Source organism: Leuciscus leuciscus (genome assembly GCF_965113295.1).
Source record: "Leuciscus leuciscus genome assembly, chromosome: 22".
Lineage (NCBI taxonomy): Eukaryota > Metazoa > Chordata > Actinopteri > Cypriniformes > Leuciscidae > Leuciscus > Leuciscus leuciscus.
In genome coordinates, this window is record NC_138746.1 from 13519797 (window position 1) to 13537181 (window position 17385).

At 36.0% G+C, this 17385-nt stretch overlaps 2 protein-coding genes across 4 annotated transcripts; one reads left to right on the top strand and one right to left on the bottom strand.

Annotated features, from left to right (window-relative positions):
* The first annotated feature begins 22 nt into the window (after window positions 1-22).
* On the top strand, window positions 23-5084 carry ccsapb (centriole, cilia and spindle-associated protein b). Of its 2 annotated transcripts, XM_082154171.1 has the most exons (4): window positions 23-971; window positions 1633-1965; window positions 2623-2912; window positions 3393-5084. In XM_082154171.1, exons 2-4 carry the CDS (start codon window positions 1650-1652, stop codon window positions 3567-3569), a joined length of 783 nt encoding a protein of 260 aa, XP_082010297.1. In that variant the 5' UTR covers window positions 23-971; window positions 1633-1649; the 3' UTR covers window positions 3570-5084. The 2 variants fall into 2 exon arrangements, with proteins under 2 accessions (XP_082010297.1, XP_082010298.1); XM_082154172.1 differs by lacking the exon at window positions 23-971 and having other exon boundaries at window positions 1023-1965.
* Window positions 4911-16859, bottom strand: rab4a (RAB4a, member RAS oncogene family). 2 transcript variants are annotated; one of them, XM_082154174.1, is made up of 9 exons: window positions 16716-16859; window positions 15266-15416; window positions 14738-14818; window positions 14518-14632; window positions 11223-11285; window positions 10923-11077; window positions 10092-10187; window positions 9853-10002; window positions 4911-6281 (listed from the first exon to the last, which is right to left on the bottom strand). In XM_082154174.1, exons 2-8 carry the CDS (start codon window positions 15279-15281, stop codon window positions 9887-9889), a joined length of 642 nt encoding a protein of 213 aa, XP_082010300.1. In that variant the 5' UTR covers window positions 15282-15416; window positions 16716-16859; the 3' UTR covers window positions 4911-6281; window positions 9853-9886. The 2 variants fall into 2 exon arrangements, with proteins under 2 accessions (XP_082010300.1, XP_082010299.1); XM_082154173.1 differs by lacking the exon at window positions 16716-16859 and having other exon boundaries at window positions 9859-10002.
* Window positions 16860-17385: the final 526 nt, after the last annotated feature.

The following is a 17385-nucleotide window of genomic DNA, read 5'->3' on the forward strand; positions in this document are numbered from 1 at the left end:
ATAAACGTACCTTAGAAGAAGAAAAAAAACATTACTGGTGTGCATCTTGAGACAAAACAATGGCACTGACATATTTTAAGGTAGGTCGGTTGAAACAGCTCAAACGTGCATTTTAGTCTGGGACAACCTTGTCTGTAAATCTGGGGGTTAGTGATCTGGAGTGTTGCTTGAAAAGCAAAAAAGTATGATCTAATTATTTTCAGGAAGCATAGCTGATAAAGTAAGATTCATAGTGCAGTTTGCTTAGTGTATAGTGTAGCCTACAAAGTATTTAAGTTTACAAAAAATCTAAAAGTCATCATATGGTCACACAAAAGTTCATTTAACCCTTCCAGTATTCCTGAAAATAGAGAAAGTTGACCTCCTTCTGACCTGAATGCAATGAGCTACATCAATCCATCAAAGAGAATACATAATTACATTAAAAAGGATTAACATTTTCAGTCACATGCACAGAATTTATTTTCAGATTTCAATTTGCCATGAATGAGTCACAAATCCTAAAACTAAAATGTGCATAATTCAAAATCCTTGAGGTCAAAAGGTGACCTCCTTTTTATAGGAGGTTTTTGTGGTCTGGTCTGGTTTTTCCAGATAAGCATCATCTTCCATGTTAATGTGTGAATAGAACACGCGATAAATAATGACAGTATACGCGGCTACTTTCTGGCACATATGTTCACGTGAGTATACTTATCGCAGTGTAACGTGTTTTGTGGTCGTTTAAAAAAGCTGTTCAACGGTTATAAACAACAACATGTATATCAAAATCAATACTTTTAAGACCCCAAACACCTCCTCCGGGAGGTCAAGTTTAAACCGTGGAGAACAACACCTGTTGATTCCTTCGAGTGATTTCCAGCGCCTTCACCACAGGGCGGAGCTACAACCGTGTTTTACAAAGCAAGGTTGACGTCTGCAGACTACAAGCGCCATCTGTTTACCTTCTCGGCCCTGCCTTAATCAAAACGGTAAGTAAATATAATATCAAAACACGGCTCTTGCTACTGTTGACAGGTTTTTATAGCATAAATCTTCATTCAACTTGCTTCCGCTCATTGCGGTCACATGACACTCGCTTTAAACACTAGTCGACGTTCTAATGCAGCTTTAACCTCTGTTTTAATTACTATACCGCGCACCGTTTGATTGCATTCAGATAGGCATTGTTCCAAATGCTGATATTTAACGTTGACTACTTACAGTATATAAAGAAAAGCTTTCGTTTATCTGTGCAGTGACGCCTGTCGATGGCAGCACATTATATATGCTACGTATAAAATGTACTTATGTCTTTTTTTTTATTCGTGTGTTTTAGATTAGTGAACTGTAATACTGAAGTCTGCATTCATGTTTATCGTCACCTTATGAACCCTAATATGCAAATGCGTTAAGAGGTTCAGAGAGCTCCGAGATGACGCCATAGTTTAAGTAGGTGTGTGCACGAAGGGGGCGTGTCGAAGAGAGAAACTCAGCGATTGGCTTTCGCTTGCGCATTAGAACTCTGTTGCCATAGTAATTTGGTTTAAAAGTCTGGCGCGAGAAGAGGGCTGATTCGGAATAGAATTGCATAATTCCTTTTCAACAGACTGTTACTTCGCTATAATGTAACCTTTATATGTTTCTCTCTAGTCGAACGATAGTGAAATATGGTGACGAAGAGAATTAGGTCTGAATACATGAAGAAATTTAAAGATCCGAGATGGGACACCTACGCGAAATGTTATGAGGATTTGCTGAACTACAGGCTGTCAAGGCGGCTGTTGGAGCAAGCACACAACCCTTGGTTTTGGGGAGAATGGGGAAGCGAGACAGGCTCCAGTGGCAAATCTACTCCTCTAAGTCGGAATAAAGTCGAACCTCTGAGGATCCATGATGAGAAACCAGAACGATCTGCATGTGTGACACCAGAACCAGCAGCTGGACCAGAACCACATGCAGAAGTTCAGGACACTGCAGACACCAGTAAGTCCTCCTGATCGAGCTAACGTTACAGGTTGTCATCTTATGTTGTTTTTCTTTTATAGTAATTGCTAAAATAGTTTGTGTGTTTGAGTGTTGTTGTTGTAATCTAAAACTAAATCTAAACCCTCGTTAATTAAAACAAAATCTAAATATAGATTAAAACTTAAACTTGAAAATCGCCTATAAAATAACTATTAAAACCAAAAACAAATAAAAATGACAAAAGCAAAATTACTCAAATTTAAAATAAAACGAAAATATACAAATAAAAGCTATTACTTTAGGTTTCTATTTTTCATTTAACATCCATATTTATAGTAGTAATAAATTATGATTATATTATCAGTTATTATTGATTTAAACATGTCATACATTTTTAGTAAATTATGACATACAGAGATAAACTTTACTGATTTATCATTTTAATACATTCTAAAGATGCTGATGCTAAAACCGTATTACAGTAAATAACTTTACCATTGTGAAATATTTACATAAGAACAAATTAGCATAATTTTTTAAGTAACATTTAAACCATGGAAAACTTGCCAAGTAATTAAGACACACTAATCTGTGGTACTTGATTAAAATGACTCCAGTCCAAACACTTATCCAAATGCAAAATCCCATGCAGATCTCTCTGTGTTTTCTCATCAGAGCTAGTTACCATAGTCGCTGAGCGGCGTCATCAAGAAGGGGAGGAAGAGAATGCCAGAGAACGCGTTCCTGCTCTCAACCCAGAAACTGACACGAATATCCTGAATACGCCAAAGAGCAAACGGCGCTCTTCACACAAGCATACAAGATCAAAGGTCAAGCCTCATGTCACCAAAGACCCTGACAAAGAGAACCGTCACCCTTTTGCCCTGTATGGCTCAGGAGAGAGGCGGACAGATATGGCTTCTAAGAAAACCCATAATGTTGGACCTGCAACATCAACCGCAGAGGTGAGTATCCTTTCAGGAAGCATATCATATCATAAGCAAACTTCTGGAAAAAAAGACTAGAATAAAACAAATATTACAGTTTGGTTAATATAAATATTCCTTATAAATTGAAATGAACAATTACTCTCTTTCTCTCTTGGATTGTTGCAACTCTAAGGTCACCATCAATCAATTTCACGATGGACAAAAAACTTTTTTTCTTGTTTGAGAAGCGGTTTCACTCAGATATAAGTCACAATAGAGAAGAAAAGACTCTCTCAACCTTCCATTTAATGCCAACTTTAAAGGGATGAAAATTCTGTCATTATATTACTACTACTTTAAAGAATGTTTCAAATGGCCTTTGTCCATCAATGTGGTCTAATGTTGTTTTGTGAGTAAATTATGATAGAATGTTAATTTGTGGGCAAACTAACCCTTGAAGTACTCATCTGTTTATCATTTTTCATGCCTACTTCATGCAACCTTTCTTCTGTCTAGATCCATGAGTCAGCGTTGCGAGCAAAAACCAGACGGGAGGTGGAGAAACAGATGAAGAAATCTGACAAACAAAGAGCCAGATCTGCTGACTTAGAAAAGAACGCAACTAAGATTGTCCCTGATTTCAACCCCTGGATGACAGAGTACATGCGCTGCTTTTCTGCTCGGTCTCGGTAGTATTGCTTTCAGAAATCCTTTAAAAATGTCTGTGACTGTATAAACCTCTCAGGCTAAACAACCCAAAACACTCCACGTGATGACTGGGGCATCTGTCCAGTTCACTTGCCTTCTTCCAGATGGGTCACAATGAATTAAACTCAAGGTTTTTTAGGGGTTTATTTACACCATGGATATGTTGCATTTACTGGTACATACGTATCAAACATGAAAACACAATCCATTGATGCTGCAGGGCAAACTGTCAAACAATCACATGCCTTGTTGATTTTGTAGGTTGCGTAGATTTACAGGCCATGAGATTTACCAGTGTCTCTTTACACTCTCAGCCAAACAATTACTTTAAAGTGTTCAGTAATTGTCAGACAATGTTCTGTATTTTCTCCATTGTTTATATTGATTAACAATTAGGGTTAATGTAAAGAAATCTGTTTTGTATTTTACAGAAATCAGTTGCGCCAACACTCGTTCCATTATATTAATATCTGTTTTCTTTGATTTGAGCCAAATTAGATTTTACTTGTACATTCACTCTAATGGTGCGTTCCATGTGTATTATGTTGTAAATAAAGTGTAAAAAGTCACTGGTATCTAAAGCATGAAACAGACAGCAAAATGACAAATCATTTTTGAGTGAGATCATACACATCAAAGCCATTCCAGCTGTTCTTCATCAAGAATAACTTTCATTCAGTGTGATGTTATTTGGTTTTTAGTAGCACTCAGGTATTTCGTGTTGTATTTTATGTAATTTATTTTTTGAGGAATAATGAGATTGGGATATTTGTACACTATTTATATAAAGATATTGAACTGATTCTAAATTCAGTACTTATATTTAATCATCATCTTTAATGGAAGAATGCATGTGTTGTATAAACAAATCTACAGGTATTTTTTCACTCATCACATTTTAGAGTCAGATCTAGCATGTATTACGTGAATAGTGTTGTTTTAGTGTAAAAGTATTGAAGCCATAATGTTAATAAGGTACATTAAGATGATGAATATGCATTCCACTGTCTGATTCAAAAGCACATTTGAAGGGTATTAAGGTTTATGTGTTTAGAGTTCAGCTTGTAAAACTGAGATGTGTTTAAATGTGTAACATTTACAGTGCTATTTCACCACACGAATAGGTCACTAATAGTGATGGGATTTTTGTTTTGTTTTCAGTCTTAACACTTTTAACAGGTTGCTGTTTAGAGGGAGTTATTGGTATGTAAAAGTAAAAAATAAAGTATAAAACTTTACAGAAGCATATAATGGATGTTAAAGTATGTTTGTAGTTAAGGATACTTTGTACACAGGCCTGCCATTAATATACGAAACTGTTCTCACTACTATGCACAAAGCAAATTTATTATATCACCAACTCATTAGAGCATGCTGTTCCTGGACATCGGGATTCTGCAAGCTTGCCAAGACTTTATCCATGTGTCAGAGCCAAGGAGCAATTACAGTATCTGGCATTATCTTCCTTATTCACTTTAATTAAACTCTTTAATTATTTTATTTTTTTAAAGAAAACTTGGCTGTCCAGCAAAATAGGATTGGAAGTTTTACACAAACTACATTGATTTTACAAACACTGATTTTACATTCAGCAGCTAAATTGTACTTTTGATTAGGTGAGTTTTGAATCACATCTTAATTCCTTAGATCAGTACTACAGAATTACCTGACATGTTTGAGGTTCATGTAAAGTGAAGAAGCAGCATTAATAAAAAAACGAGGAACTACCATTCAATGCATTGATAAACATGACTATTGGCAATCTGCCTCATTTTAACAAATCGCTATTTTTACAAACATAAAATGATTGATATAAAGACATGACAAGCATTGTGAAGTGGGATCCACAATGATTTAGCATTCATTTTCAAAGCAAGCTTATTTAAGATATGTCCATTTAAAATGTATAGAAGAACGTGGAAAAGGTAGATTTAGAAAGCAAAATAATTAAAAAAAGAAATTCTCCAAAAAAAGGAAAAAAGAATCACTTTAAATACGTCAGGATCATTTCAACAAACACCTAAAAATGGGAATGCAGCACAGGAACGCTTTATAAATATAGAGCATGTAACACTGATATTGAAGCGGTCCATACTGACAATATATTACAGTGTGATATGAAGGCAAGTGGGCGCTGGCTGACATTTTGAATGTAAATTACAATACAAGAACAAAAACTTCTTGACAAATGTCAAAAACCACTTTCTGGTATCCTATCCTAAAACATCCTAACAATAATGGAAAGAAATTAAGCTAATTAAAAGCAAGATAATGCACATTGTTGATAATAATTACAGGTGCGTGCCATAAAGCAGTGATGCAGCTATATATATGCTGTATATAGTCATTTATGAATATGTATTAGTACTGCAACCATGAAACATGCTCCACGGTGATAATATAAACTCTTCTCTACACAACATCTACATATGGAAAAGGAAAAGACAGGGCTCAGTGCAGTATTCTCAGGGGCAAGAGCCAGATCTTTTAACTACCCTCAGTGTTTTGGGTACCACAGATGTCTTTGCCTGGGCCCGAGGGGGACAGTAAACATTTTCCGGATCCTTCTGGAATTTGAGGGGGTCCTCGGCATGTCAGAACAGAAGTAAAAGTAAGGTGAGGGAAACAGACGCTCCACCACGATGAGCCGTACATCACACGCCCCAACTAATGTCGTCCTCCTCGTCTTCACACAACCTTGGCCAAAGGACACAGAAAAAGTGCAGGAAATCATATAGATGGTCTTTTCAGACTGCTTTCTTCATGTCTACAAATTGAAGGTGTAGCTTCATAATCAGCCTTGATCTTCTTCAGACACCTTGAGTCTCTATTTCTAGCTCGCATTCCAAACAAGGCACCTCGGAAAGCGTTTGGGAGGGCCGTGTATCTGGAGTTAAATATATCCATTCCCCTGATACGGTTTCTCGTTTGGCATTTGACTGATAAGAGGGAGAAGGGTTTGGAGGACTTGTCTGTTCTTAAGAGGCGGTGGAAGAAGGTAAAACATTTGGCCGTGTGTGTGTGTGTGTGTGTGTGTGTGGGTGGGTGCTGAGGCATTATCACTCGTACGTAAGGCATGCAGAAGCAAACTCGAGTGGCATTTGGTTGGTGTCACTGACAAAAATAGCACCTCCTCTTGAAGAGAGCTCCTCCTGCTAGAGCACGCCAAATACAGTAGAGATGCTGAGGGGTGGCTATCAACATCCTTTTACAGACAACAGGGTTATGACTGCTTTGACTATCTAATGCTAAAATTGTGTGTCACGAAGTATGCTGGTATCACTTTAAAATACAGTTCAGTTTATTAGTATTAAAGCATGCAATTGGAATCATAAAGTTAATACAAATAATTTAGATTAATGTATAAATATGATTTTTTAATTGGTGTCATTGTTTGTTTATAATACATTAATGTTGCTTTATACAAACTGAAGTGTAAAAACTAAATTAATATACACTATGTTAAAATGTTTAGGGTTGTTAAGTGTTTTTTAATTCATTTTTTTTTTAAAGAAGCCTCTTATGCTCACCAGGGCTACATTTAATTGATCAAAAATACAGTAAAAACATTAAATTCTGAAATATTATTTAAATTGAAAATATCTGTTAGTGTCACATGATCCTCCAGAAATCATACCAATATGCTAATTTGCTGCTCAAGAAATATTTCTTATTATTATCTGTGTTGAAAACAGTTTTTGAATGAACTTTTGAATGGTAGTTTATGTAGAAATTAATATTATTCAAGATTAATAAATGCTGTAAAAGTACTGGTCATTGTAGCATTTACTAATGTTAACATACACAAACTTACTTTAATAAAGCATTACCAGGATTTTATACCATAAAAAGTGTACCATTTTCAGGCGAAAAGGGTAATGAGAAATTCTAAACATTAGCAGTGAACAAAAATAGATGAAAAATAATTATATATAAAATATGTTCTATGTTTGTATTTTCAGACTTATTGTTTTTATTCTTTATTTTATCTTAGCTTCTTACATGGTTAACACTAAATTCCAAACTAAAGACTAAACATTTAAAATATGATTCAGTTATTGAATAAAGTTCAAGGACACTGAACAGAACCCTTAGCAGACTGAGCAAGACACTTAAATCTAATATGCAGGGAATGATGTTGTGAGCACAGTGAACAACTGTATCTGATTAAATCTGAATGCAGCGCAGCTATTTTTAGTGGATGATGATTATGAGTGGTACGGGGGCCAGTAAAGAGGAAGAACAGCACCTTCTTCTTTTAGAGACCAAGATTATGATATAGCAACATGAAGAAAATTAGTATAAGTATTAGGGGTGTGCGATATTGATAAAAAAATTATATCGGAGTACATTTTTTCTGGGATTTTATCGTTAGCGATAATTAGACGATATTGTGTGTTTTTTGTGTTGGTCCGTTGTCAGGTTTAGGACTGCCGTGGACAGCTGACTCCTAAAGTGTTTGATATTCCTCATATTCTGTGTGGTGGTCCGTTCGCAGCAGTGACAGAAATTATCTTTTATTTTAAAATTGATTTGTACCTTTTATGGGCATTTTTACCATTATAAAGGCATTTGTTTTAACCTATTTAAATGTATGCATCATCCTTTGTCAAATTATTACATTTAATCAAATTCAATTAGAATTATGAGACACAATAGGGCTATTACCAATCAGATGAAATCAGTATCAACAAAATTGATCTTTGCAATGCAGAGGAAACACAGAAGCTGTATCTGAAGTGGCATTAAAGGGATAGTTCATCCAAAATGAAAATTAGCCCATGATTTACTCACCCTGAAGCCACCCTAGGTGTATATGACATTCTTCTTTCAGACGAGTACAATCAAAGTTATATTAAAAACTGTCCTGGCTCTTCCAAGCTTTATAATGTGAGTGAATGGGTGTATGTCTTTGGAAGTCCATCAAAGCGCATCCATTCATAAGTGAACTATCCCTTTAAGATGCATGTTTAATGCAGCTCAGAGGGGACATGAATGCATTTAACCTGCAGTTACAAATGCATAAATAAGGTTTTGATGTTTAAACATAAAAAAAAATTTAAAGATACTTTAAATGTGAAATTAAAACCATCAGTAGGTGGCTGCAAGTCACTGTTAATGAGTGAGTCATTGGCTGCATCCAAAATCACATACTTCTTTACTATTTAATAGGCGAAAAAAGTATGTGACAAAAGAAGTATGTCCGAATTCCCAGTACACATAAAAGAGTAGGCAAAAAGTACCCGCATGACCTACTACTTCCGGCAAGATTCTGAAGTGTGCATATGATGGACACTTTACTATCCCATGAGGCCATGGGAGAGAATTTGTGAATGGCAGTGAAGCGACGCAACTGATGCTGATAGGTCACATAATAATGACGAAAGCATCCGGATTACATTCATACTACACACATTCATACTATATAGATAGACCGTACTTTTTTAGCGGTCATGAAGTGATGACTTATTCAAATAAGTACCTACTCAAAAGAGTGTGCGATTTTGGACGCAGCCATTGAGTTTCAACTGATTCATTTGAACGGCTGATTCATTCAGGAACGAAGCATTTGACTGTCTTAATGAGTGAGTCATTGAATCATTCAAACGATTCGTTAATTCAGTGAAGAAACAACTGTGTGCTGCTAAACAGTCCTGTGGCTTTGTTTGGAACTATTTTCATCGGCGAAATAGAGCAAAAACAGGCAATACAGTGTATAAAATGCATGTCACTTAATATTAACTTGTTTATTAAACTGTTGTATAAAATCATTATCACATTTGTAATCATGCACTCTTCATGTGATATTGATTAACTATATTATACGATATAAATATAAAAGACAGATGTATTAAAAAGACAGAGGTATTACATATATAATACAGAGGTATTTTGCCTTCTTATCTTGATTATTGGGGGCATTCTAAATGTATTTTAATAGACTAAATCACGCAGTGAAATTTTGGACTCTGAATGCACAAACGCATTACTCTAACTCTCTAGTCTAGACTACATCACGTAGTGCATAGTGCACACAGACTATGTGTGTTTTTGTAAAGTGAGGGACATACTCGATAATGTCAGATCGCACATCGTTAAAACAAATATCACGATATTATCGTAGACGATATATATCACACCCCTAATAAGTATCGCACATGAAAATGCTAAGGAACTGCTGAAACCCCTCAAGACAGAGCTTGGACAACCTTCTAATATTAAAACCTCAGATGTGAAAAGCAAGCAGAGAGAAGTCAAGCCTCTGGACCTTCACCTGGTTGGTAAGTTGTCTGGGATCTGTGTTAACAGCCACACTCCTGCACGCTCTCTGCCTGAGCCCGTCTGGGAGAACGCAGCTGCCGCAACGCTGCATCTCCATACTGGATTCCTGAACCCATCCGCTCCGGGTCCAGCTCTCCTACACAAACAAATGACAAGCACAGGAGCTTGATTCCAATGTCTTTATATGCTTATAAGCAAGAGCAAAAGGCACTGGTCTTTTTGTACCTGACTCTATTTTGTTAAGGATTTTCCGAGCACACTGGACAAAAGCTTCCTCCACATTCTCCCCTGTTAGTGCACTGGTCTCCAAAAACATGAGCTCTGAAAGTAAACATATAAAAAAATTACATCTTTTTTTTTTATAAATAATTTTCAGAAATTAATGTATTCTCAAAAAGACTTAAATATGGTGATTATTTTGCCATGTTTCTTATGTGTTCATTTTTATTTAATAACTGTTTATTTAGTATTAAATAAATATTAGTATTATTTATATGCTATAAATAGTATTTAATAATATTTTGAATTAGCTTGAATTTTCAGCTTTCATTAAGATTTGGTCATTTTGTTATATGTGCTTTTGCCATTTTTATTAGTTTTTGTTTTATTTAAATATTTCTATTTAGCTCTATATTTAGCTTTATATTTATTGCAGTTTTATCTTCTAGTAATTCTACTTAAACATTTTATTTCAGTTAGTTGGCAAAGCAACATTTCCAAATTTTGTTTGGTTTTGAAGTTTTTAATCCAATATAGATTTTTTTTTTTTGCTTTATTTCAGTTAACGCAAACCATTTTTAATAATTTTAGTTTACAATAACAACACAGATCCATAAACACTAGTATATACACAATGGCAATGCACCAACAGCCAATCACGGTTTACTCTCTGAATAGCCCTTGTGATCTCAATGCAGTCAGTTATGTGTCTACACGTTCACTACTGGGCTAATATTTGTTAGTAATTCTATCCTGTAGTGACCTCTATTGGCACAGTCACAATATGCAAGTAGATCAATTGTAACCAGCAGGTATCTGCTTGTCTGACATACACACCATTCTCTTGAGCGAAACGCGAAGCCTCCAGGAAGGTGACTTCACGGTCAGCATCCAGATCCTTCTTATTTCCACACAGTATAATCACTATGTTCTGGCTGGCCAACATCCGGGCATCTGTCAGCCAGTTAGTCAGAGCGTTGTATGTTTCTCGACTAACATCCAGAGACAGAAAGTGTGAGAAATCAATACACTTAGGGATGTGGCAAACATCCAGAAATATATGAATCTCTGAGAAAATAGAGCCCCACACACCCATAATATTATGCAGAGGAACTGGATATAAAAGTGTGACTTTACCTAGTGATATCATACACAAGTAGAGCCCCTGCTGCACCTCTGTAGTAGCTGCGTGTTACAGACCTGAGGAGAACAAACATTTGTACAATTAAACCTCTGTAATGTCTGCAAGAGTTTGGCATAACAGCTGGTTAAATCTAGTGGTAAACCAATATATCAATCAACCAATTAAATGGCTGATATTTGGTCATTTTAGAGCTACCCAGCATTGGCAATTAGTCAACAGATAATGGACAAAAAAAAAAAACTTTTATTCAGCAAAGATGCATTAAATTGATCAAAAGTGACACTGACAGTAAAGATATTTACACTGTTTCAGAATATTTATATTTTAAATAAATGCTGTTCTTTGGAATTTTCTATTCTTCATAGAATCTTGAAAAATAAAAAATGCATCTCAGTTTCCGCAAAAAATTGTTTTCAACATTGATAATAAGAAATGTTTGTTGAGCAGCAAATATGAATGATTTCAGAAGGATCATGTGACACTGATGACTGGCACATTTTAGAGTGGCCTTTTATTGTGGCCAGCCTAAGGCACACCTGTGCAATAATCATGCTGTCTAATCAGCATCTTGATATGCCACACCTGTGAGGTGGATGGATTATCTCGGCAAAGGAATAGTGCTCACTAACACAGATTTAGACAGATTTGTGAATAATATTTGAGAGAAATAGGCCTTTTGTGTACATAGAAAAAGTCTTAGATCTTTGAGTTCAGCTCATGAAAAATGGGGGCAAAAACAAAAGTATTGCGTTTATAATTTTGTTCAGTGTGTGTGTGTGTGTGTGTGTATATATATATATATATAAATATATATATACACATATACAGTGAGGAAAATAAGTATTTGAACACCCTGCTATTTTGCAAGTTCTCCCACTTGGAAATCATGGAGGGGTCTGAAATTGTCATCGTAGGTGCATGTCCACTGTGAGAGACATAATCTAAAAAAAAAAATCCAGAAATCACAATATATTATTTTTTAACTATTTATTTGTATGATACAGCTGCAAATAAGTATTTGAACACCTGTCTATCAGCTAGAATTCTGACCCTCAAAGACCTGTTAGTCTGCCTTTAAAATGTCCACCTCCACTCCATTTATTATCCTAAATTAGATGCACCTGTTTGAGGTCGTTAGCTGCATAAAGACACCTGTCCACCCCATACAATCAGTAAGAATCCAACTACTAACATGGCCAAGACCAAAGAGCTGTCCAAAGACACTAGAGACAAAATTGTACACCTCCACAAGGCTGGAAAGGGCTACGGGGAAATTGCCAAGCAGCTTGGTGAAAAAAGGTCCACTGTTGGAGCAATCATTAGAAAATGGAAGAAGCTAAACATGACTGTCAATCTCCCTCGGACTGGGGCTCCATGCAAGATCTCACCTCGTGGGGTCTCAATGACCCTAAGAAAGGTGAGAAATCAGCCCAGAACTACACGGGAGGAGCTGGTCAATGACCTGAAAAGAGCTGGGACCACCGTTTCCAAGGTTACTGTTGGTAATACACCAAGACGTCATGGTTTGAAATCATGCATGGCACGGAAGGTTCCCCTACTTAAACCCGCACATGTCAAGGCCCGTCTTAAGTTTGCCAATGACCATTTGGATGATCCAGAGGAGTCATGGGAGAAAGTCATGTGGTCAGATGAGACCAAAATAGAACTTTTTGGTCATAATTCCACTAAACGTGTTTGGAGGAAGAAGAATGATGAGTACCATCCCAAGAACACCATCCCTACTGTGAAGCATGGGGGTGGTAGCATCATGCTTTGGGGGTGTTTTTCTGCACATGGGACAGGGCGACTGCACTGTATTAAGGAGAGGATGACCGGGGCCATGTATTGGGGAACAACCTCCTTCCCTCAGTTAGAGCATTGAAGATGGGTCGAGGCTGGGTCTTCCAACATGACAATGACCCGAAGCACACAGCCAGGATAACCAAGGAGTGGCTCTGTAAGAAGCATATCAAGGTTCTGGAGTGGCCTAGCCAGTCTCCAGACCTAAACCCAATAGAGAATCTTTGGAGGGAGCTCAAACTCCGTGTTTCTCAGCGACAGCCCAGAAACCTGACTGATCTAGAGAAGATCTGTGTGGAGGAGTGGGCCAAAATCCCTCCTGCAGTGTGTGCAAACCTGGTGAAAAACTACAGGAAACGTTTGACCTCTGTAATTGCAAACAAAGGCTACTGTACCAAATATTAACATTGATTTTCTCAGGTGTTCAAATACTTATTTGCAGCTGTATCATACAAATAAATAGTTAAAAAATCATATATTGTGATTTCTGGATTTTTTTTTTTAGATTATGTCTCTCACAGTGGACATGCACCTACGATGACAATTTCAGACCCCTCCATGATTTCTAAGTGGGAGAACTTGCAAAATAGCAGGGTGTTCAAATACTTATTTTCCTCACTGTACATATATATACACACACATGTGTGTGTGTGTACATATATACACACACATGTGTGTGTGTGTGTATATATGAAGAGTTCAGATGCAAAAGCCTCTAAATGCCATCTGAAATTTTCTTATAGAATGATCATTTTTATCAAGCTTGTTTATTTAAATTCAATAATTTCCCTTAAATGGCAATGAAGATTACCTATTAATTGTATTATAAGTGAAATTACTGAACTTAAATACACAAGCTTGATAAAAATGATCATTATATAAGAAAATTTCAGATGGCATTTAGAGGCTTTTGCATCTGAACTCTTCATATATATATATATATATATATGGGTGTGTGTGTGTGTGTGTGTGTGTGTGTGTGTGATATATATATATACACACACACACATATATACATATATATGTGTGTGTGTGTGTGTGTGTGTGTGTATATATGTATGTGTATATATATATATATATATATATACATACACACACACACTGAACAAAAAAAATATATATATATATATATATATATATATATATATATATATATATATATATAGAAGCCTTAAAGCAATGCAAAATAATAAATAATTTGTGTAACATTAGTATATTTTCATTCTAAATGTATTTTGGCTCTAGGAAGAAGCTGCTGGCAAAAGTTCAGTGAAAATTAAGCATTATGTTGACAGCGCTGACAAATAAATCTGTGTGAGCTACTATAAACTACATGCAATCTGGAGTTCAATCACTCCCTTGTGAAATGCTGCACCATCTGACTGCCTGAGAACAAATCTGGAAATTTTCATCATGAGTCATATCTCACAGTGGTCACAACAATCACAGCCAATCTAAGAAGGAAACAGTTTTAGAAAATCAACATACCTGAAACGTTCCTGTCCTGCTGTATCCCAGATCTGGAGCTTTACAAACTTATTGACCACACTGATTATTTTTGAGCCAAATTCAACCCCAATAGTGTGATTCGAGTCATCTTTGACTAGAGGAACAGAGAAAAGACATTAGCAACAGAACATTGACGGGTGTAACATTTCATGTTTTTGTTTTTTTATATTTATTGGTAAGATAACAGAAAATTGCATACATCTTTTTTCTATAAACTGATGAAGCAGACAAGATTTTCCAGTTCCTGCATTTCCTATCACAAGAAACTTAAACAGGAAATCTAGAGGGGAGGAAAACAAAAACAAAGATTTTGTTTTGTTAAAAAAAATACATATAAATTGTACATAATATAAATAGCATAGTATAGGAATGTATGTAACTAAATCATAACATTAACCAGACTATATAGGCTATCAATACTCATTATCTAATATAGAGACTAAAGAGGTTATCATAACATTCAAGTTATATCCAAAAAGATAACGTAATATAGTAATTATTGCTGTCAATGCCTTTTTAATTGACGAATCAAAAATAAAACATTTAAGACTAGCGTCGAAAGATGAAACATATGGCAGACAGAAAGCTAGAAAGCTGCTGCCTAGCTGGCACTAAACACAGCTTGTAAGCAAATACTGTGATGATGAGCTCGGGACACCTGCTAAAAAATCATGCTATGCTGTCGATAACAAGTGTGACAAGAGAAAAGGAAAATTAGTCAACATACCGTATGTCTCTGACATGACTGGCGCTGTGTTTCTAGCCTTTTAATCCTGCGTTTTTTCTCTTTCACGTCAATCAACAAGGCTATCAAATAAAGGGAAATCCCTTACAGGGTTTCGAGCATCCTTGTCGGAAGTTTGTGTAGCAACTACTTCCTGTTGAGATTTTCAAAATAAAAGTCAAGGGTTCTTTAAAAAGCACAGCGACACAAAATGCATGACAAGAATCAATCAGAATCAAGCATTTAACTGCCCCGTAGTATATATTAGTATTGAATGTAAATAGAAATATCAAAGAAGTATTTTGTGCATTTTTTAAAAACTCTTTTATATACATCTTGAACGTTAAGATCTTGCTGACAAAAAAAAAGTGCTTTCAAGTAACCACTTGGGGGTGGTAGTTAGTTGTCTATTCTAAAAAAAAAACACAAACACTTAACTCGTGATTATTTGTACGAGATTTTAAAGGGCTATTAGACATTCTCTGGGGCTGATCTCTTTGTACCTTTCACAAGTCAACTAATAGATTATGTTTTGTTTTTATATCCACATTTTATAATTGTGAGTATATGTTACCCTTAGATTAACCCCAGAATTCCATAAAGCTCAACACAGACTACACAGGATTGATCAGGAAAATTGCAGGGTGAGTCAAAACTTTCTAAATTAAATCAAGATTCAGTACTTGAAAGGATATCATGGATGGCAACAGTTATTTATGACTGATGTAAATTGCCCTAGCTATAAATTGTAGACCACATCATTCAGTAACTGATGGGTGTTATTACACACAAACTTAATGTGGAGCATATGAAACAAAGGGTAGGCCTATTACATAAATTAGTTCTGTTTCATCTTTCCGTGGTGGTATAATTAGTCCCTTCTTTTCTTTAATTTATCAATTACTTCATTTGAAATAAACATGCAGATAAACAGATTTAGATTTCTTATTGGAAGGCCAACAGTCAATGTCTTTGTCATCAAGGCATTCCAGCCTAGACACTTGAAGCTCTTCTAGAAAATCTAAAATCATATCTGTCAACACCCAAAAACAAGGCTGCTTGCAGAATAAGCGCCACATATCTTCTCCAGATGGCTGTGCATTGGTCCTGGGTTTATTGCATAATGCCTCAGGATGTATAGACTGCAGATTTTTGTTCTGTTCACATGTCCTGTTTGTTTTAGATCTTTCCTGGCTCTCTCTATATGACAAAGATACATGACTAAACAATGGGATCTGAGCTTAAAGGGCTAGGCTAATGTCCACATAGAAATAAATGCAATCAGATAACATGCTTTTATGTATACAGTCATACCCAGAGGTGAACAGTAACAAAGTACATTTACTTGAGTACTGTACTTAAGTACACTTTTTGAGTATCTTTACTTTACTTGAGTATTATTTTTTCTGGAAACTTTTTACTTTAAATAAACACAAAAAGACAAATATCTTACATTTTACTCCACTATTTCTGTCAAGGTCCTTGAGTAGAAAGTAGTAATGTCAGTCAGGGGATGATTTTGGTTGCAGGGGTTGCATTTTGGTTGGAAATGAAAGTCGGGTTGACGTCAGAACCCGACGTCAGATTGACGTCAACATCCAACGCCGGACAGACGTCTCCACTGACTTTGCGAGAAGCTGCCTCCTTGTCATTTCTGACTTGTAACAAAAAACAAAACAATGTCTAAAAGCTGCTATGTGACAAGGTGAACAGCAAACAAGCTAAGAAACCCAGAAATACGTTTTAATAATCTGTCGACCCAAAAAAACTAGCATTTAAAGGACACAAAAGTGAAGCGATGCGTTCGTGTAAGAAAATAACTAGCTTCCGGCGGACGACCGTACGCAACAATTTACGGTGAAAGAGTAACCCTTGAACTTGATGTACAACGTAATGACGAACGCGGTTGACCAGCCGGACCAGCCCTGTTTGAACCGCGAGAGGTGTCAAAGCTTACGCTGCTCCTACATCCTACAACCTACGTCATACATCGTCAAGTGTTACTCTTTTGGCGTAAGTCGACTTGCATACAGCCGTCTGCCAAGAGCTAGGCTAGTTATTTTAGCCGATAAATTTTAAATATGGATATTTTTCTTACACAAACACATCGATTCACTTCAGAA

Coding starts and splice junctions, on each gene's coding strand:
- ccsapb (XM_082154171.1), top strand. CDS start 1,650: ATGGTGACGAAGAGAATTAGGTCTGAATACATGAAGAAATTTAAAGAT. Junction 1,966..2,622: donor TCAGGACACTGCAGACACCA/GTAAGTCCTCCT, acceptor TTTTCTCATCAG/AGCTAGTTACCATAGTCGCT. Junction 2,913..3,392: donor CTGCAACATCAACCGCAGAG/GTGAGTATCCTT, acceptor TCTTCTGTCTAG/ATCCATGAGTCAGCGTTGCG.
- rab4a (XM_082154174.1), bottom strand. Junction 11,078..11,222: donor CTTGTGTATGATATCACTAG/GTAAAGTCACAC, acceptor TCTGGATGTTAG/TCGAGAAACATACAACGCTC. Junction 10,003..10,091: donor CCTTAACAAAATAGAGTCAG/GTACAAAAAGAC, acceptor TTGTTTGTGTAG/GAGAGCTGGACCCGGAGCGG.